Source organism: Cydia pomonella, chromosome 9, assembly GCF_033807575.1.
Source record: "Cydia pomonella isolate Wapato2018A chromosome 9, ilCydPomo1, whole genome shotgun sequence".
Taxonomy (NCBI): domain Eukaryota; kingdom Metazoa; phylum Arthropoda; class Insecta; order Lepidoptera; family Tortricidae; genus Cydia; species Cydia pomonella.
In genome coordinates this window covers 12,487,821-12,511,238 of record NC_084711.1, presented here as the reverse complement: position 1 = coordinate 12,511,238, position 23,418 = coordinate 12,487,821, and the positions used below count along the sequence as shown (strand labels likewise).

The following is a 23,418-nucleotide window of genomic DNA, read 5'->3' as shown; positions in this document are numbered from 1 at the left end:
ATTTCTCTACTTTTCTGCCCCTAGGTAAGCTAAATTCTGTATCACAAAATATGCGCACATTATACCTTAAATTCTGCATTGTAAAATTACGTTTCAAAAACATTTATTCTTACCGCCATTGTCTTATAAGGGTAGTGTTATAAAGCATTTGTCACATATTAGAGTTATTAGCCAGAACACACATCAAGACGGATACAGAGACACGCACGATATGCTACCGGTAAGATGCAGGTCGGTCATTTTGATCCATATTGTTAGTGGTACTTCATCAAAATAACCGGCACGTGGCTCAGCGGACAACTTATGTCAAAAGAATGATACGGTGATATACAGGGCTCGCAAACAAGCAGGGTGCAGGGGTCGCGCACCTGCGTTGCGCCCGCGCCGCTGACATTGTCAGATAAGCACCGACTATTATTTTGCCCAATGTCACATTGACCTCAATGACACCGACGCGTCATCACCACACGTCGCTGCGACCTTGCCATATTTATCTAATCTTGCCGTTCGCGAAAATAAAGTTAACAGGATTATTTTCAACAGGTACGTCACGTGTGTTATAATGTGTTATGGAAGTAACCGCGTGTTTCTCGAGATTATATCAAGATGTTTTGTCTTAAATTATGATTTCAATGCACGTTTTCGTTCAAATCTGCTCTATTAAATTAAATGGTGTGATCTGCTGTTTAATTAAGTATTAAAAATTTCTGCATTATATCATCCGATAGTTTGACAGATAAAAAATATGTACCTATAATGTGCGTATTTTTATGTGTCATGAAACGCCAAATACTAGGTATTCATGTGTAAATCGTTTTAAGGCGCAAAATAAATGCAATATTAACCTCAGTGTTCATAATTGCAATATTTCTATGCCATATTGCCGATGCATTGCAACAATACTATGTGGTTTGATAAATACGACCTTCGCAACGCGTCATCACCCGGAAATCACTGTTAGCTGTTGACGCGTTGTTACAATTTTCCGAAGCAGGAAGTATAAATCCTCAGTCAAGGCAGAGTAAAATTGTACCTATTATGTGCGTATGATAGTGACCCTGAAACAGTGACCTAGTGTTCAGGAGAAGCCTCTGCACTCGGCGGGACGTCCTGAAATACGATCGTCTAACAGTTCAGAGAACTTACGGTTGATCTTGACGTGCGGTAGTTATGATTTAATCGGCAGTATTTAGTCGACTATTAACAATTAACATTGTTAAAGCAATCTTTGAATACTTTTTTATACGTTGGACGAATTGATACTAGGTGGACACAACTTGGGTTTTCAATTTTAAAACCATAAAACGCGTAATAACAAAATGATCAAGTATGGCCCATATCCATGAACGTAATTTTCACGCGCGCTGTTCGTTGACTAATAAAATTGGTGGAATTGCCAATAAAGCGCGTAAAAATTGACCTTGGAAATAGGGGTTAATGTGACTGAAATGATGAAATATGTAGTTTATTCTAAAAGTCAACCAATTAGTTTTCAATTTTAAGAAAATTAAAGCAATCATTTAAAATTGACTTTTTTACATGTAATCATTAGAGCACAGACACCATCTTTAGGTCACGGGCCCTTGGCCTATTTAGATCACACGCCTTAAATTAATTAATATAAGTCAAAGCAATATTATAATGAAAGAATCTACCTTTCAACATTGTTGTAATAATTTCGTATTTTATTACAATAATTGGGTGAAATTGAATGACCTTCGTCATTTCTACAAACTAGTGAGTAGTGATAGTGTCAAGTAAGAGTGACAGATAATGCGCGTAACACGTCTGCGACCATGTGCCTATTGACCTAGGTCCAACGTGACTTCCTTATTGCAATAAATCGTAGTAGGTCGCTACTTACCTAGATCGGGAATGGAGCTGGAAGGTTCCTCGAAGGACGGCGGCTTGTGGAGCCTCGGCTGCGGCGGGGGCGGCGGCGGCGGCGGGCGCATGCACTGGATTACCGAGTGCGTGGGCGCCGGCATCAGGACCGGCGCGCGGAACTCCTTACCAGGAGGCGCAGGCAGCTCCAACCGTCTCACGCCGGGCAGCATCTCCGGCTCGTAACCAGTGTCCATAGGCTCGCGCTTAGGCGACATCTTCGGATAACACTGCATTGTTCCTTAATTAATACTGGTAAGTCTCTATCTTAAAACTTTTAAACAGTCATAAAAAGTTTCTACACATACTTCATCAACAATTCATGCGCACGAAAAGTCGTAAAGACATTTTTATTTATTTATTTTAGCATCAAATGCAAGGGCGGGAATGTCGCAAGGCGGCGCCGGGCGCGTACTCGTATCGTGCGTGCGGTGCAGCGAGCGCCGCGAACGCGAGACTCGTCCGCTCGCCGCGGGCAACTTTCTCTCACTGGCAGGCGGTCGCGGCCGGACGAAAGTGAATCTGCAGCGTGCGCCCCGCCGCCCGCGCGCCGCGCCCGCCCTCATCTCACCCTCAGGTGTCCTGCACCGCCCGCCCAGCGTCGCTGACGCCGATGCAACGCCCATACGACATCAACTTTAACCTTAACTCTGACCTTTGCTGGGGTGCACTGCACTCTCGAACTGCGGTTATTACACCTTACTAAATTTAACATTTAAAAATTTTAAAATATAATATCAAGTACTTAAAAAATAGTCCTCATTACTATCTCGATATATTTTTTTTCCTGTCAAAGATACAAAACTCAGTAAATTATTTTTAAAGTCGTTTAGGCATATTTGCAAATTTTAAAGAAAAAATAATACCCAGACATCAACTACTTAATACCTAACTATAATCTAAAACTAATTTTGTATGGCTTGTCAAGATTAGACTATACGTCTTAATAATAAACTGTTACTGGTACTGTCCGTGTTACAACAACGCTATAAATATAGACAAAAAAAGACACATTGAGAAAAAAATTGTAAGGAATGATAATGAATATGTATTAACCATAATATATCAATATTTTCTATGTATAATCAACATACAAAATCATCCTCTTGGTGCGCATCATTTTCGCCAATTTGACAAAATTGTCTGATCAAATCAGGTGGTGTGGACGCAAACGTCAATTTGGCTCGCCGATTTCGACCGCCGATTATGCATCGGTCATCATAATTATGTATTACCGATAAAATGGACGCAAGAATAATTCACGTTTGAGGGCTTTGTATTTATTTATGGCGCTCAAATATCATCATAAATCTAAAATTGGTGATTAAATTGGAAGTTGATGCCAATTTCTTTTCTGATCAAATCGGTCGATTTTATCATCCCTTCTGGACTGGCCAATCTGTGCGAATGAAAAACATAGCACAAACGAACTATAAAAATATTTACCAGTATTTAATGATCTTCAATTATTATAAACTAATATAATTGCCCGGAATTGTAGGCAAGTGAATGTTTAATTAAAATAAAATATATAATAATATATATTATATTTAAATCCGCCAAAAGATTGAAAAGATATATGACATATATCAATGACATTTCGAATATCAATCAGCCGAGACAGTATTTACATTTGGTATCAAATGTATAAACTCATACTAAACACTAATAAATATGTAAACAGGCTCTACGCTCGTAGGGGCCTTGTCAGATAAAAGTAAATCATTGATTATCTCCAAAATGAAATCTTTGAGAAAGTTACTTAATTTAAGCTCAGGTACGCACGCACCCTTGAAATAAACGACTTTGAAAAACCCCGGGTACAAAAGCGCATCGCGGAAGCGACAACCTTCAAATGTTTTATAAGAAAGAAAATTCGGTCAGTGTTAATACCAGAAACTTGAGTTATCTCATTGTTTTATCGTATTCGGGGCCCTCGCGACACTGATATTGAATACGCGATCGATCCCCGATGACCGCCAAGGCACGCTCATTGATAACACTGATAACGATCAAGATATATTGAAGCCACATCACGAAGCTATGTGCTTGGATGGAGGTTCAATTTGACCATATCGAGGCGCAAGATAGTACACGAACTTTGTGATTAACTTATGACGTCATCCTTGAATATTTGATTATTCTATAATTCCTAGATACTATTCTACAACTTTTTTAATTAAACTATGTTTGACAGTTTTTTTGTAATTAATCTATATATCTATGTAGTGTTATACAAAATAGATACCATATAAAAAAGACGATGTTATAACTCCTCCCGATGTTTTGTTCTTCGGGTCAAATTGGTTCAAATGGCCTAAAAATCAATCGATTATACCGATTTTCATGCTTTTAACAGAATAAGCATGTTTTGGCCTACCGCTAGCACTATATGTGATGACTTAGAACGCATGCGTTTGCGCAGGGCGCTAATAATGGCGTTTAACGAGTTACTAATATCAAAAACAAGACTAGGCATCATATGCATTTCAAGATATAATTTTACAAGGGGCCCACTGATTACCAGTTCGCCAGACGATATCGGCCTTTCAGTTATTCGCGATTGTCAGCTTTTGCGAATAACGGACAGGCCGATATCGTCCGGCGAACTGGTAATCAGTGGCAGTGTCGGCGGAACGTTAATGCAATTGACCATTAACCATTACAAATTGAACCGAAAACCGTAGCGGACGGTTACAGTTTACGGTTTAATTTGTAATGGTTAATGGTCAATTGCATAAACGTTTCGGCCAATACTGATCAGAGGGCCCCTTAAGAATGTTATTTTATTAATTTTAAAATTATAATGCCCAATAAATACAATGAATCAACAGGCGATTTCGTTTGACGCTGAGAAGGGTGACGGAGTGTAACCCTGGGATGGGGAGTGCAGTCGGAGAGCGCCCAGGTCACTGCCACCGAACTACGTCTATTTTGGAGGCTAGACAACGACCCCGCCATTTTCAAGCCTCACAATCTAATTCGATGAAATTTTAAACGTAATTTATTTGATGGAATAGAATTTGTAAAAGTTAAAGCTCTGTTATTGAACGCTTCTATCTATGCAACGACTGAAAAAAAGTTTATCTTGACGTCCACGCAGCTAAGGGTCGATAATGGAGTTTCGCCGAGTTCAAGACGCAGTAACATTATGACCTTGAAATTTGTTAACCTCGAGCACTATTTTGGTAATAACAAAGAATGTTGAATAGGACGAAGGTTTTTGTTTATAAGGGTCTTTTAAACACGAAGAATATCGGTTATTAAAGGGTACTTCGATTAAGAACAATCAGTATCTATATTCGTATATTTTGTTTTACGTCAAATGTCGGTTGAACATTTCCGCGGCTTCATTCAGTATTGTCACATCTCGATAATATTGCAATCTGTGATAAGTCGATAGCATGGTAAATAGCGCCATAAATTTTCAGACAATCGATCTTCAATATTACTTTGAGCTCTATTGTGACTTCTGAAACGTAAAATAATAATAAGCCTATATACGTCCCACTGCTGGGCACAGGCCTTCTCCCATGCGCGAGACGGCTTGGGCTTTGGGCTATAGTCCCCGAGCTGGCCCAATGCGGGTTGTGAACTTCACATAGGTACACCTTTGAATTTCTTCGCGGATGTATGCAGGTTTCCTGACGATGTTTTCCTTCACCAAAAAGCTAGTGGTGAATATCAAATGATATTCCGTACATAAATTCCGAAAAACTCATTGGTACGAGCCAGGATATGAAACCAGGATACGAAAAGTAAAATACAATAACAAATAGATTTTAATAATAATATCAGTTCACAAATATATTTTTATTGTTATTTAAACTATCGTTATATATTTCCCTATAATTGTCATACAACTTAAATACATAAAAGATTATTTTTATATTAAGTAGTGTTGATAATATTAAAGGTTAATTTATTGAAACTTTATTGCACAAAACAAAGAAAAAGGCATTCGCTACCAATCAACCATTTGTTCAAACATAGATATACATGGAGGTGCAGGAGTTAACCGTGAAGTCAAATATTATAATGTACATGTACTAGTAGGGGAGTTCAAGCGTGTCAGATTAAGATATGAGTGATATCTTGCTACCTGTAGAATCTAACTTAACCACTTTTGGTCCGTTGGTAGGTGGGGGGTGGGTAAGCAGTTAAATAAATCTTTAAGTAAGATTGTGGATTTGGTTAGTTGGTCCAAGATGATGCTATAATTGTGCTAATACTATTATCTGACAATTATTTGTATGCATTTTTTTTATGTGACAGATAAATGTGTTTCGAAATTGTAACCATCACATTAAGAAATTGTGTACAAAGTATTAGCACAAGTATAGATCAACGTGGAACAAACGAACCAAATCCACAAACTACTTAAGAGCCCTTAATCCTTGGAGCGTTCTCCGATTTCACGAAATAACGCTCGATAGATGGCGTTGGCGCTCGGTACGCGAGCGCCGGCAACGCGACGCGCGTTTCAATGCAGACTAGAATAATCTTGATAGTTTTCAATATAATTTCAAGCAACATTAATTTTAGTGTTATATGATATCATATGGGCACTCTTTATTTTATTTTATATGCACAGTAGTTTTTTTATGTACACTACTACTAAGTGTACAGACTACAGAGTGTACTATAACCCTTGCTCTTTATTCTGTCTCTTTCACACCAATGGAAAATGAAGAAGTTAGTAAATGACTGCAGGTATAAATAAAGTATATTAGTGCGATAGAGAGACAGATAGTGTTTCGTTGTCGTATCGTAAACGATTGGCATGTTGGCCACACACTTGCTTGGTGCCTAGCCAAAATACCAATCGTTTGCGTTTATTAGTGCGATAGAGAGACAGTAGTGTTTCGTTGTCGTATCGTAAACGATTGGCATGTTGGCTACGCACCCATGATACCTAGCCAAGAAGCCAATAGATTGCGCATATTAGTGCGATAGAGAGACAGATAGTGTTTCCTTGTCGTATCGTAAACGTTTGGCATGTTGGCTACGCACCCATGCTGCCCAGCCAAGATGCCAATCGTTTGTGCATATTAGTACGAGAGAGAGACAGATAGTGTTTCGTTGTCGTATCGATTGGCATGGTGGCTACGCACCCATGCTGCCTAGTCAAGATGCCAATCGTTTGCGCACATTAGTGCTATAGAGTTTCAGTGTTATTTGAAATCACGTTAGGGTTTGTATTATTATTTATGACCCGAATGAAGTCCATCCAGGTTCTTATGATGGAGTCAGGAGTTGGTCACCAGAACTCCTAATCTACTCATTATAATTCCATCGTGCTTGGGCTCAAAAGATTTGCCCTGACGAACACCATCGATCTAGATGAGGTCCAGGGTCTCATGACGGAGTCAGGAGTTGGTCACCAGAACTCCCCAGAACTCCTAATCTACTCATCATAACTCCATCGAGTTTGGGCTCAATAGATTTACCCTGATGAGCACCATCAATCTAGATGAAGTCCAGGGTCTCATGATGGAGTCAGGAGTAGGTCACTAGAACTCCTAATCTACTCATTATAATTCCATCGTGTTTGGGCTCAAAAGATTTGCCCTGACGAGTACCATCGATCTAGATGAAATCCAGGGTCTCATGATGGAGTCAGGAATTGGTCACCATAATTCCTAATCTACTCATCATAACTCCATCGTGTTTGGGCTCAATAGATTTGCCCTCACGAGCACCATCAATCTAGATGATGTTCAGGGTCTCATGATGGAGTCAGGAGTTGGTCACTAGAACTCCTAATCTACTCATTATAATTCCATCGTGTTTGGGCTCAAAAGATTTGCCCTGACGAGTACCATCGATCTAGATGAAGTCCAGGGTCTCATGATGGAGTCAGGAGTTGGTCACCAGAACTCGTAATCTATTTATCATAACTCCATCGTGTTTGGGCTCAATAGATTTACCCCGACAAGCACCATCAAATTACCATTATGATGAATAGATTAGGAGTTCTGGTGACCAACTCCTGAGTCCATCATGAGACCCTCGACTTAATCTAGATCGATGGTACTCGTCAGGGCAAATCTTTTGAGCCCAAACACGATGGAGTTATGATGAATAGACTAGGAGTTCTGGTGACCAACTCCTGAGTCCATCATGAGACCCTGGACCTGATCTAGATTGATGGTACTCGTCAGGGCAACTCTATTGAGCCCAAACACGATGGAGTTATGATGAGTAGATTAGGAGTTCTGGTGACCAACTCCTGACTCCATCATGAGACCCTGGACCTCATCTAGGTCGATGGTGCTCGTCATGGCAAATCTCATGAGCCCAAACACGTTGGAATTATAATGAGTAGATTAGGAGTTCTAGTGACCAACTCCTGACTCCATCATGAGACCCTGGACTTTATCTAGATTGATGATGCTCATCAGGGCAAATCTATTGAGCCCAAACACGATGAGGTTATGATGAGTAGTTTAGGAGTTCTGGTGACCAACTCCTGACTCCATCATGAGACCCTGGACCTCATCTAGATCGATGGTGTTCATCAGGGCAAATCTATTGAGCCCAAACACGATGGAGTTATGATCAGTAGATTAGGAGTTCTGGTGACCAACTCCTGACTCCATCATGAGACCCTGGACCTCATCTAGGTCGATGGTGTTCGTCAGGGCAAATCTATTGAGCCCAAACACGATGGAGTTATGATGAGTAGATTAGGAGTTCTGGTGACCAACTCCTGACTCCATCATGAGACCCTGGGCCTCATCTAGATCTATGGTGCTCGTCAGGGCAAATCTTTTGAGCCAAAACACGATGGAATTATAATGAGTAGATTAGGAGTTCTAGTGACCAACTCCTGACTCCATCATGAGACCCTGGACTTTATCTAGATTGATGGTGCTCGTCAGGGCAAATCTATTGAGCCCAAACACGATGGCGTTATGATAAGTAGATTAAGAGTCCTGGTGACCAACTCCTGACTCCATCATGAGACCCTGGACCTCATCTAGATCGATGGTGTTCGTCAGGGCAAATCTTTTGAGCCCAAACACGATGGGATTATAATGAGTAGATTAGGAGTTCTGGTGACCAACTCCTGACTCCATCATGAGAACTTGGACTTCATCCGGGTCAAAAATAATAATGCAAATGCAAACCCTAACGTAATTTCAAGTAAAAATGCGTTTTTCAGAAAATCGCAGCCAAATAACACTAGACCCTACTCATAGTGTTGTGTTCCTGCCGGTGAGTAAGGTTGCCAGAGCTCAACGAGGGGTGGGAGGGGGTTAGAGTCGGCAACGCGCATGTAACTCCTTTGGAGTTGCAGGCGTACATAGGCTACGGATACTGCTTACCATCAGGCGGGCCGTAAGCTTGTTTGCCACCGACGTAGTATAAAAAAAAGGACCACTGAAAATCCATCAATAAGCGAGAGTCTGTTAAGCATAGTGTAAAAAATGAACTTTTATTAAGATTTTCTAATCGCAGTATATAGCACTTCTCGGAACTCCGTAGCTGATTACGATCGCAACGAATGCCTGACAATCGAGCACAGGTCCGTCCTCTAAGCGCGCTCCGCGCGGACTGAGAGCGGGGCGTCGCTGCTGCGTGATTTATACGTGTTTTAAAAAAATATAAATTTACGGCAATGTAGGTCCCATAGTTATGATTTTTTTTTATAGATTAACATAAAGTTACAGTTTGCTATAATATTATTTTTAAAGCAAAATATGCGTACAATTTGCGGAAAAAAAAATATAATAAAACCCTGTTTTCGCCAAAAAAATGAAGAAAACTCGGAAGGTATTTTATCAGTTTTTTCAAATGAATCTTCGATTGTTAATCATTCCAGCCCCTCGTACGAGATATGTTGAATCAAATTGTAGTCATTCATGTACCAAATGATTCTTGTTTACAGCAAAATTGAGAACCGAAACGCCACATCTCACTGCAAAATTTGGAAAAGACTCCCAAAAAAACTCATTAAAAAAGAGGTTTAGAAGAGAAAATGAAAATTGGAACTGTTGGAGCCGCTAGTTTAGGAAACGATTATTTAAGTACGTTACCAGTTTTTGAATAAATACTAATAGTTACGTCGTAATCTTGAATGAAAAAGGAAGCATTTTACAAAATACGCTCGTCTGTAGGAATAAGGACTCTTAACGACTTTTTTTTCAATTGCCCACCAACCCACCATCAACCAACGGACAAACATATACTGCTAAATGTGGTTAAGGTAGACTCCACGGGCAGCAAGATATCACTATATTATATACATATATCTATCACCAATATATCTGACACGCTCGAGTAACTACAAAAATCCCCTCTTGGGCTCCCCTACCATAATAAAAAAAACCTATAAAAAATGGTTTAATAGAAAGTACTACTTATATAATAAACAAAAATAAACTAATACGTATAATATAAATAAATACGTATGTCCTGACTGACTGATTGACTCATCATTGCAGAGCCGAAACTACAAAAGCTAGAAAGTTTAATTTTGCATATCATGTTACATTTAAAGTAAGAATCGAGTTTGAAATTTTTTAGCTCGAAGATGGTACAAAAAGGGTTAAAAGTTTGTACCGTGTATAAATAGTAAGCAACTTCTAACATGGATCTAACATCATTCATTCCAATATGAGATGGTTCCAATCTTCTTTAGAGGACCTTCTTCTTCTTTTAAAATATGGCTTCCATCAAATCTATGATGAATTTGCCAATGTCAAGTTTCGTTGTAAGTTTTAAGTGTGCTCGTAGAGCATGACGTTGTTCGGTAGTTGCTTTTAGGCTTTTAGTAAAGAGATAGCTGGACTTTACTAAAAGCCACGATGGATTGCCGGATGTTGATTAAAACATGGTTAAACGCGTTTCAAGATTAGTTTTTCATTAACTGTACACTTCCACGATAGTTCACTGCATAATAAGCTATCAATACTACACTTTGAACAACATAAATGAGCAAAACACAAAAAAATATTCTCGAGACGTCTTCGCCATCTTGAATCTCAACGACAACCTTTAGAGGACCTGAATTACTCATTATGTAAAAATTCATCCGAAAACGTCACTTTTGACACTGATCGATCAGTATCAAATTGGAATGAGATCTAATAACTAAAACTCTAATCCAAAAAAGTCACTTTTGACACTCACAGATCAGAACCCCTAGTGTAAATGTATTCGATAGCGTGACGTGACGTACGCGTTTGCGTTAAGTCTCATTTTGTATGGGATTTAAAAACAGCGCGCCAAGCGGGACGTTCTCAAAACTCAAAATCCCATACAAAATGAGACTTAACGCAAACGCGTACGTCACGTTTCGCTATCGAATAAATGTACACTAGGGGTACAGTACAATATCAGTATCATATTCGAATAAGATTGAATAACTACAACTCGAATTGGCCTGTGAGAAAAACATAATATTAGAATACAAAAAAGTCATAAAAGCGATTTTGAAAATTCATCCCCAGAGAGGGGAAAAAGGGGCTGGGGAGGGATTCGTCATTCCATAGGAGGGCTAAAAGTGGGTTTAAAATATTTTTCAAACGAGGTACTTGAAACTTCGTCATAAGACTTTACATTGAAAAAAAACAGAAAAATAATTTCAGTCATTTGGAAAATAATTCATCAGTCATTTGGATAATGTCATGAGTTGTAAAATTATTGACAAATGATGAACCGTACAGCTATCTTTTGTCGCACAATGGTCTATGATCATGTAGAATAGATATGTATTACAACAAACATACAAATCCACGCATACGAAGTTGCAAGCAACAGCTAGTTACTAACTATACATATACAAAAGATGGAAATTCTTCCGACCGAACATCATTGCGAGTCGGTTTACTTGGGGCTTTTCGAATAGAGAGGGAGAGAATTCCAGAGACAGATTGCCTCGATGGTGAAAGAGTTGACCATAAAACGAGTAGCTACGGTGAGAAGGAATAGAGAGATTAATATTCTCACTCTTTATATTAGCTACCACTGAGTGTACTCTGGACCAGGGTACACTCAGTGGTAGCTACATACACATAACTCACATGAGTGTATGTAGTTATTACTAGTGTATGGGCCTGGCTCCAGTTTTAAACCCTAAAATATTGTAAGTTTAAACCCTAAAATATTGTAAGTTTAATTTATTTCAATAACAATTTAATATAATTTTTAGAGTAAGGCGTACTAACACTGTATGGACCAAGGTCTGAAATAAATGATTTTTATTTTATTTTATTTTATTTATTTATTTATTTATTAATCATATCATTACGTTGTATTATATTTATATGCCATAATAACTATTACTATTTCATCGAATCGCCTGTGGTCGTTGACAACTGTTTCTTAAAAAGAAGAATTGTTTCGTTAGAAGTTATCAGTCAAACTCAACCTGTACAATCCGAGCTAATATGCGCTTCAAAATCATTAAACTAGTTAGGTACCTACAATTAAACGTAATCAAGGTCTACGGATGTAATTAAGCAATCTGTAATGTAAGTGATAATCAGGCGATAGGTTAAATATTATTTTAAACGTATAAACGTGACGAATGATACAAAAAGTTCGGAGACGTGTCTTATCAATAAATGTAAGATAGGATGATAGTGATTGATAGAAACTTCCATATTTAATCATGAATGCACTATAATTTTAACAGAATCCAGAAGTCACACTCTTTAACCGATAATGATGCTTATGGAGTAAATAAGGCTACGGTTACTATAGCTGCTTCTCTCGAAAATTAATGAAGTCTAGATATCATTTTCATTTAATTTTGTTTATAATACTTGGGATCGGACGACTCCAACGTCCAATGGGTTTCACTACTGCAACCCGTTTCAGTCAATGCGTGACCGCTTAGCGAGATGTTGGAGATTCCTCGTATTCGCTCTCATGTCAAATGGCCGCCCAATGCTTCTCCCCTTCTGCTTGCCTTAGAGCCAGTTGCACAAACTACAGACTGATCAACGTCACGCAGCAGAGATCTATAAAAAAACCCATACAGCGAACGCTTTAAAGGTACAGGCTGTTTGGTGCAACCGACCCTTAGCCGGCTATCTGGAGTGGAGTTCAAGAGCTACTTTCTCGAAGGTATGTATTTAGACATAAAAGCAAGGCTTATTCCTTAAGACTGAGCCGACTGTCCATCGGAGCTTGTGTAGGTACAATCCAGTACATATGAATGTTGTAGTTCTACTGGTTTCCCAACTTTCGGTCTTTGTCACATAGTTTTATTTTGCTTATTTTTTGTTTTATCATTTAAACTGCAAATGGTGGCCACATTTTTTGGGTTCCGTAGTCAACTATTAGGAACCCATATAGTTTCGCCATGTCTGTCCGTCTGTCCGCGGCTTTGCTCCGTTATCGTTAGTGCTAGAAAGCTGCACTTTGGCATGGATGCATGGCAACATAACAATAAAATCAAGACTATAAAACAAAAAAAATAGTGTGCGTCCCACACAAAATATTTTTTTAAGTATTTTTGTAACTTTAACAAAATGGAGTATACTTGGTCTTTCAAAACTTCAAAACGAATGATTGAGTAATTGCAAAAAGTCTTCTCTTCTTAGTAAAAAGACATACTAAGCGCTGCGGAGTAAAAAACTAAGCCTGATGCTTGTAATGTACATGATATCTACTAATAGCCCCCGTTCAGCCTATTCTAACAGAATGGTAACTATGGAACTCTACACTTAGCATGGCCGATTTTTAGGGTTCCGTACCCAAAGGGTCAAACGGGACCCTATTACTGAGACTTCGCTATCCGTCCGTCCGTCCGTCTGTCACCAGGCTGTATCTCATGAACCGTGATAGCTAGACAGTTGAAATTTTCACAGATGATGTATTTCTGTTGCCGCTATAACAAAATGCATAATTTTTTTTTGACTCCCATACAACAAGCATAATTTTTTTGCCGTTTTTATAAATAATGGTACAGAACCTTTCGTGCACGAGTCCGACTCGCACTTGGCCGGTTTTTCCGTTTAGGCGATGTAGTCAAAAGTACTGAAGTAAGATCAAAAATTGGAGAATAAAAAGGACGATAACAACTTTAATATACTAAACAAATTCAAACGTACTTTTTCAAATACGGAACCCTAAACATTTACCAAGGGCGGACTTAATGCTAGATTGAGTTAATTTTAATAAACATAAATAGTTAAAGTGGAGCATCTCTAATAAAAATGAAATGTCATTCATTAGATCATTATTTAATGAAGGAATTGTAAAACAAGAGTATAAGCTGAGCTTAGGATTAAATTAGTATGCATATTGTAGTTTTAGTTTCTAGTATGCAGAAGAATTTAAGTTTAAGTATATCAAGTACGTGATCGCCTTTGTGCAAAGTCTAAGCGAATTGAATGAAGCATGCAAATCCTTTGAGGAGTGTGTCTGTGGAGTCCTCCGGACTGGGTTTAGGGTAAGGATACAATGCGTCTCGCCGCTGCATATTGATCGGCGGGCTCGCCGCCGCCGGCTGTCTGCCCGGAGAATGCAGTCACACCGTGCCTTGCATTTAATGCATTACGATACAATGACGTTTATATAATCTTTACCAGAAAAAACGCGTTCACAATAAAATCATCTATGGTCATCATAGTGCATCACAAACACATATCTACATTATGCCAGCTCAAATATTCTCCAGATAGAGTACAGTGTCTTATTACAAAGTGCTATTGGTCAAGGTATGTCACTTGTTGAGTTGTTATTACTTTGAAGCTGATTCGTTCTAACGCTTTGTTTCCAGCTTTCAAAGGTGAACGGCTAAGAAGTGCAATTCATTTCCTGCAAACCTAATTCCATCAATTTATAACATGGATCTTTTCAAATCTAGAGGAAATAACTAGGTATAAACATTTTTAGGTAAGCATGCTCCATGCATCTTCGACTTTATCGTCACATACCATCAGGGAAAATGGTGGTCGTTTGAGCTTATTTACCTTTTCTTTCAATAATAAGTAAACAGTGACATGACCAACTGAGAGTTATAAGCTTTTTGACAGCTATCTTCGAATCGGTAATTGAGAAAATACCTACAAAAAAAATATTATGTTGACCTCAGTTTTCAAAACCGTGAAAAATAAAAAGCTAAATTGTTTAGAAACCTACTGTTATTTCATTCGTGTTAAGTTTTTTTGACTTACGTAAGATTCCGAGATTTGTTTTTACAGATTTAGGCAATTCGCGTTTCATGTTATTTGTGGGTATTTTTAACCGACTTCAAGATTTCAAAAGAGGAGGTTATCAATTCGGTTTTTTTTTTTTTAAATGTTTGTTACTCCATAACTCCGTCATTTCTGAAACGATTTTTGTTTGAATTTATATATATACAGATTGGTCTCGTTTTTGTCAAAACTCAGTTCTGATGATGGGATCCATGAGGAATCGAGGGAACTCTTCAAATGTGAAACGCATACATATAGTGATTTTTGTATTTTCTGTAATAAATCAAGCATTTACATTCAAAAAAGTGACATTTGATGAAGTGGAACTGCTGATGATGATCAGAATGGAATTCTTCAACGACGCATAGTACACGTTTGGCGATTTCTCCTCTTCGCTGTGTTTGTTAAGCAAATTAGATTTTCAAGACAATTTTTTGTCAAGTTCGAGTTCTGACGATGGGGTCCATGAGGACTCGAGGGAACTCCTCAAATGTTAAAGGCATATATATAGTGATCTTAGTATTTTCATTAACAAATCAAGTATTTACATTTGTAGAAGTGACATTTGATGAAGTGGAACTGCTGATGATGAACAGAACGGAACTCTTCAATGATGCATAGTTCACGTTTGGCAATTTGTTCTCTTTGCCAAGCAGTTAGGTTTTTCAAGGCACATTTTTATATTTCTATCCTATTTCGTTTTTAGGGTACCGTAGCCAAATGGCATAAAACGGAACCCTTATAGTTTCGCCATGTCCGTCTGTCTGTCTGTCTGTCTGTCTGTCTGTCTGTCCGAGGCTTTGCTCCGTGGTCGTTAGTGCTAGAAAGCTGAAATTTGGCATGGATATATAAATCAATAAAGCCGACAAAGTCATACAATAAAATCTAAAAATTTAATATTTTTTAGGGTACCTCCCCTACACGTAAAGTGGGGGTGAATTTTTTTTTTCGCTTCAACCCTAGAGTGTGGGGTATCGTTGGAAAGGTCTTTCAAAACTAATAGGGGTTTTCAAGAAACATTTTTTGATAAAGTGAATAAATTCGGAGATAATCGCTCCAAAAGAAAAAAAAATGTGTCCCCCCCCCCTCTAACTTTTGAACCATAGGTCCAAAAAATATGAAAAAAATCGTGGAAGTAGAGCTAAAGAAAGACATTAAATGAAAACTATAGCGGACATGATCAGTTTAGCTGTTTTTGAGTTATCGCAAAAAGTTTTCCCTTCATAGTAAAAAGACTTACTTTAATTAGGTACTGATTATGCAAATTTGCCTATTTGTTTAACTCGGGTGAAAGGTACCGTTTCATCCCTTGGTTAACAATTTACTATACTTTAAGCTCCAGTTTAGCTTATTGTGACGGAAGAGTAACTACGGAACCCTACACTGAGCGTGGCCCGACATGCTCTTGGCCGGTTTTTAATAATAAGTTTTTTATCTGGTGCTTTATTTCATGCATGGTGTGAAATAATTTATCTTTAATACAGTCGAATACCCTATTGCGGGTATCTTACCAGTCAACCATAGGGCAAATCTGAAATGTGTCAATGTGGGTGCAGTGGCAAAAAAAAACATGTTACCTCCTTTTCTACATAATTAGGCGTAAGACGCTGTCTTTTTAATTTCATTGTATCAACAACTTACAAGTCTAGTTATGTACTACATACAATATGAAACTCGCCCAGTTTAATTCATGGTTGAGTGTAAATGCAGCCGCTGCATGAGCGTGCGGACGCATGCGCGCTGCACAGACGACACCCTCGGTACCCTCGCTGCCCCGGTGCCCTTCCCATAGCCAACTTTCACTCCCGAATCCACCACGTACCTAGCTATGAATAGACGCACTGTCTGCTGCCTTTAAACTGCGCATCGGTTTACTACAAAATCAATGAAATTCTAGTCTATATGTGAACTAGACATGTTTTATGCGAAAATGTTGGAACGTAAATCCAATTTAGTCCAGCGGGTCAAAAAGGTGATTGTTGATGGTTTGTCGATTATGCTTTTTATGCTTGACCCTTTTCGAAATTGATTAATGGGTATACGTGCAACCTTGTATCGAGTCTAAACTTCATAAAATGTTGTGCCTACCTGCTAAATAAGTTGGTTTCTAATGCGTAGTAGTTTAGTTTGTATAATTCACCGCTGTCATACTCGTACATTCTTTCCTTTAGAATTATGATTTAACTAAGTACCCTCTGTAGTTACGAGTTTGCATTATTTTTAGACAACAGTACACAATCCTTGTAACACAAAGATGGGTAAAGTTTGTTGGCCCAATACTTTTATTTTGGCGGGGTCTCCACCCCTCGGGTGGGCTTCGAGGATTGCAGCAGTGGAATGCCCTTGCAAGGGTAACTCAATGTCGGCCTTCAGGTGCCAGTCGTCGCCCTGCAACCCCTCTCCCTAACCCACGCTTCGCTCCCGAAACTTCATAATAGATGAAAACGAAAATTACCAGGGGCGGTGTAAACAAACTGTCTATACTCATGCATCGTTCGATTGTTTCTTTTAGTATGCCAATTTAGGTGAGTGTCGCAGAGGTTTCCGTACCTAAGGCCTCAGAGACTTGATTAGTGGGATTTAGTTATGTTACAAGGCGTATTGCACCTAACTCTATCCTGATATTATCATAATAAGAACTTGAGTTTAATAAGTATCAAACTAAAACAATATTAGATTCGAATGTTGGTGTTTAAATTCAGGTTCTACAAGTGTCGTATTCTCATATTAAGAACACCTATATTTCGAATGCGTTTAGAATATTTGGTACCTACATACCTTTACTGCATACTGGAAAAGGTAGTTGCGACTGTTTTGTTTATTATTTTACGTAAGTCGTTTCACTTTTTCTCATATTTATTTAATGCGAATAAATTAATTAAATATGACCAACTACGCTTTAAGACACAGTAGGTTCAGAAAACGGTTTTTATAAAATTCGTTGTTTTTTTGGATGACAATATTCACAATACGGCTGCCATACATTTTATTAGCAATCTTGAGGCCTTTCTCGACGGCCTGTACCGATTCGAATTATGAGTTTTGACTTTCGCTCGATTGAAAACAATTACGAAAATAGGTCTAAAATGCCCTTTTTAGGGTTCCGTAGCCAAAAGGCAAAAAACGGAACCCTTATAGATTCGTCATAATATCCGTCTGTCTGTCCGATTATGTCACAGCAACTTTTTTCCGAAACTATAAGAGCTATACTGTTCAAACTTAGTAAGTGGATGTATTCTATGAACCACATTAAGATGTTCACACAAAAATAGAAAAAAAAAACAATAAATTTTGGGGGTTCCCCATACTTAGAACTGAAACTCAAAAAATCTTTTTTCATCAAACCCTGTGTGGGGTATTTATGGATAGGTCTTCAAAAATGATATTGAGGTTTCTAATATAATTTTTTTCTAAAATGAATAGTTTGCGCGAGAGACACTTCCAAAGTGGTAAAATGTGTCCCCCCCCCCCCCCCCGTAACTTCTAAAATAACAGAATGAAAAAACTAAAAAAAATATATGATATACATTGTTATGCAAACTTCCACCGAAAATTGGTTTGAACGAGATCTAGTAAGTAGTTTTTTTTTAATACGTCATAAAATTTAAAAAAAAAAATTTTTTCATCAAACCCATACGTGTGGGTTATCTATGGATAGGTCTTCAAAAATGATATTTAGGTTTCTAATATCATTTTTTTCTAAACTGAATAGTTTGCGCGAGAGACACTTCCAAAGTGGTAAAATGTGTGTCCAAAGTGGTAAAATGTTGAACAAGATCTAGTGAGTAGATTTTTTTTTAATACGTCTTAAATGGTACGGAACCCTTCATGCGCGAGTCTGACTCGCACTTGGCCGCTTTTATTAATACCACGACGGTGGCAAACAAGCATACGGCCCGTCTGATGGTAAGCAGTCACCGCAGCCTATGGACGCCTGCAACTCCAGAGGTGTTACATGTCCGTTGCCGACCCTTTAAAAACCACTTTAAAAATTGTAACAAAATATGCACAAAAGCTTTTTAATGAGTATGAAAATTGCTTCTAAAAATTTGGAATATATTGTTTGAGGGAATGTATCTTACTTATTTATTTATTTATATATTATTTTATACTTTTTAATTTATTAAAAAAACATACAAAACATTAAAATTAATATAAGACCCGATTCGAAGAATGAAATACGATAACGATAAGTTCTGGTTTAGATAAGTTCTCATTTAGATATCGTTTGTATGTCGTATAATTGGGTTTACAGATTTTTTATTACCATAAAGAACAAAAGTTCACAGAAGCAGCTCGACTCGGGCATCCAATGTCACTTTGACGTTAGAAATATCGTAGATAGTTCTTATTGGGATCACAGTGGAATCGAAATAAACGTCAATTTTGACATGTCGTTTAGTTATCGATCTTTTAAAGATCTTTCCAGGATCTTAAACGTGTCTTAATCATTCTTCGAATCGGGCCGATAAACATGATATCCTCGCTCCCGGGCACGCCCTTCCATCTCGCTTACTCTCAGTGAGAGTGAGAGAAGAACACAAACTTACTGCACCTTAACATCAAACATCTGAAATAATAATATAACTGTTATTAATACTATATTAAAAATAAAATTTGGTTATTCTGAATTAACTACACAACTAAATAACAGACGCGCTCAGTTTGTGATATTTGCAATCATTATGTTGTTACGAATAAGATGTGTATGTGTATTGCATTGTACAGTTAATTATTTAAATACTGCGGAATGGAGTATCGAGACAAACCATTCTGGTTTAACGATACTTTTTGATCAAATATTCTGTAATTGTGATATATCTCTAATAAATAATAAAAAAAACTACCTTATATGTACTGATATGGATATTGTTTTGATATATTTTTTCCCTTTGTACACGCCAAGACACGTGCCATTGTACGTGCTATTATTACAGAATTAAAAGGCTACACTCATTGTTAGAAAAATAACAGAAAACAGAAGAAGGAATTTAATCTAACAAGTACCAATAGCATTATCTCCGAGAAAGTAATATCTTAGATGCATGCAGTGAACATATTATGCTTAATCGCTATTTTATCGGGATCATATATCAGTTGCAGCACACTCGCGGTGCAATTCTTAATGTTTTATTTTTCTCAAGAATATACTTAGTTATAAATTCTGTCTCAAAGATATTTGTGTTAAAAATACTATAGGTACAATATCCCTTATTACTTATATGTATATATGGATTGAAAGCTTATTTAATGCTGAATTACTTTCAATATAATAGAACGTAATTTGCCGTCTCATTTTAGCATAATTCTATGTAATATTTGGAAAAATGTTATGAAAAGCTAATTAAAAGGTCGAACATGTGGGTGAGATAGATACATTATAAATAAACACATGCTTAAAATGAGAGAATAATTGAATCCTTATCTTGTAACAATATACTTATATAACACAATTGAAACATAATAATAATAATAATAATTTTCTTTCTTTTATCTTTCTTAAAATATATAATTCATGTGTATTCGACTGCCAAAATTGCAACTGTACGTATTGGCAATCAAAAATTATCGTTTCACTGAAAAGTACCCTAAGTTTGAAGGGCATTAGCTGACGTACAGACTAGTCGGAAAATTAAATGCTGATGATAAAATAACGTTCTAATAAAGTAGGTTCCTACAAATAAACAATTGTACCTATTTCGTCAAAAAAACAAATGTAATCACAAGCATCGTCACAAACGTATGAAACGTATTGTACTAAAACAACTTCCATATAAGTACCACAGAGTTAGTAAGACATTAGCGTTTCGTTTGCTTAGGCGCAAACGATTTTTTTTTTTTTTTGAAATTTCGATTTTCACGATAGTTAGTAGGGCGAGTTGGCTATGCGCTGTTTGTGGTCTACTACTTAGTTTGTATCAAGGCAACGCGCGGTGCTCTGCGCCGGTCCGACGCCGATAAGTGGGTATAAGTATGTAATTTTTACAGAAGAATAGTTAACGTCTTCAATTGACACGGTGCAGACCTGTTATGTGCGACTCCCTTTAAACAGGACAAAAGCAGATCAAAATTCTTAACACAAAATGAGAAGAATATATATATAAAAAGGTACTTTTAATACAGTTGCTCAAAAAGTGCTATTTTACCTAGCTGTTTAGCGTGCGGAGAGTTGGATTTCGCGAACTATATAGTGCTTTTTACTTTTCCACGTGTTCCAATTCATGACTACTTATTGATGAGTGTTAATGTTAGTTTCCTTTAAAAGTCGTAATCAACATACCTAAAAACCTACTGTTAATGTAAAAATAATAAATTTAAGCATATTTCATATATTATTACTTACCCCTTCATCATTATAACCCGTTTATTTTTTAATATTGAATATTGAAAACCGTTCTTAATAAGTTGTCTTAATGGAACGGAATAGCTGCCGAAACGCCTGTCAGTGTCAAAGCAGACGCGTTTTCTCTCACGGCAAAAATGTTTTAAGTTTCCAAAGGCAGCATTCGATATTGTTTTCGTACAATTTAAATATACGATACAGAAATAATCTAAATAACGATACTTAGCTAATAATAGTATAATATTTTATATTTACAATTGTTTCTGTCTTATAGTACATGCATAAAAAAGTACTTGTTGTTTTTCTTATTTGTTCACAACTGTATTAAAAAACGTCGTTCGCTAGACGTGCGGAAATGCCATTCTTCAGTAGTAATGACATACTTTCCGCACTAGCATCGAAATGTACTATTTCTTACGGTTGAATAAGGTTTATAGGTACTTACTGGGGAGTAATAGACCTTAGTTTACGTTTCGTAGCGTTTGTTGTTGTAGAGCCTAAGCCAAAACTACGCCTCAAATACCACTTATTCTTACTTTCATCAAGAGCGTATTCTTCTCCAAGTTATAAAAAATAAGTTAATATAATTTCTGGAAATGGTCCGGTATCAGTGCGGGTTTGGGTCGGGGGGTGGGGCGGGGTGGAGGGGGATATTTAGCACGCGCCCGAGGCCGAAGCCTTCGCTGTCGTTGACTCCTCCCGAGGACGCGCGGTCCAAGGTCACACCAGCTCCCAACATAGGTAATCCTGAGGGAAAATAATATCATATCATCGCATACTTTCTCGGGTAACACCGAACGGAAACCTACAGGTTTCTTGTTTATCGCCCCATTTCCTTGTGACCAACCGACCCAACTATTTACTAGTATTTATATTTCAATATGTATTATGTAATTAATAGAATCTACTGAACAACATAAATATACGTTAATACCTAATTCTACATTTTCTTTTCTAACGATACTCATACCTACTCAATAACTATATTTCATCTCGTATTTACTTATTGTACTCCTCTGTTTTTATTATTGTCATCTAAACTATAACGCTTTTAGATAACTTAATGGACTAATAAATTTACCACATAAGGGTAAATAGTGGCGTACAATGAGTATCACTGAACTCACAGGAATAACGGCGAACACGTCCTAAATTTGACTTTAGGGGAATATTTTGGCATGGCTCTAGTCCTCGACAAGGTCACAAATAAATTTCACCTTGATCTTTGACCTTATGAACTAAAACTTACATCATAGTCACGCTATTATGCTTAAAAGGAGAACCCCATTGAAACAAGCTTAGTTTACGTGAGTTCAAATTGTTGTTAAATGTTTTATCTTTAAAGAAATAGTACATATTACTATAGAGGCCGGGAAACGAAGGGTTACAGGCCAAGTAGGATAGGGTTACGCGGCCAGCAACCTCGTTTCACGACGAGAATTGTACAGTGCTTTTCTCAAACTTGCAATTAAAAAAAAAAATGTAGTCGGCCAAAAACAAATTACGAATCTACTACTAAGTATTTGATATAGTCTGTCAAAGGGCTATCTCATTTCAAACATAGACAGAGGGAGTCATACTATCTTTGTCTTACACTAGTACTAGCATCCAAAAGAAAAGGATGAGTATAGTTTTTATTGTTCTTATTTACTGACAAATTGGTTTGACCAACTATAGTTGAATTCCAAGACATTCGGCCCGATTCGAAGAATGATTAAGACCCGTTTAAGATCTTGGAAAGATCTTTAAAAGATCAATAACTAAATGACATGTCAAAATTGGCATTTATTTCGATTCCGCTGTGATCCCAATAAGATCTATCTACGATATTTCTAACGTTAAAGTGACATTGGTTGCCGAATCGAGCTGCTTCTGTCTATTATACGACATACAAACGATATCTAATGAGAAACTTATCTTAACCAGAACTTACCGTTATCGTATCTCATTCTTCGAATCGGGCCGGTTGTGTCACAATTTGACTTTTAAAATAAAAGAAGGTTGCTTTACAGGCCTAGGTGTGTAAGTATGTAT

At 37.4% G+C, this 23,418-nt stretch overlaps 1 protein-coding gene across 1 annotated transcript in view; it reads right to left on the bottom strand.

Annotated features, from left to right (window-relative positions):
* The window catches only part of LOC133520915 (ecdysone-inducible protein E75), a 147,259-nt gene extending 145,124 nt beyond the window's left edge, over positions 1–2,135 (bottom strand). Inside the window, exon 1 of the mRNA XM_061855594.1 lies at positions 1,865–2,135. Within this exon, the coding sequence (XP_061711578.1) occupies positions 1,865–2,120 (256 nt within the window). The 5' untranslated portion in view covers positions 2,121–2,135. The remainder of the gene's footprint in view (positions 1–1,864) is intronic.
* Positions 2,136–23,418: the final 21,283 nt, after the last annotated feature.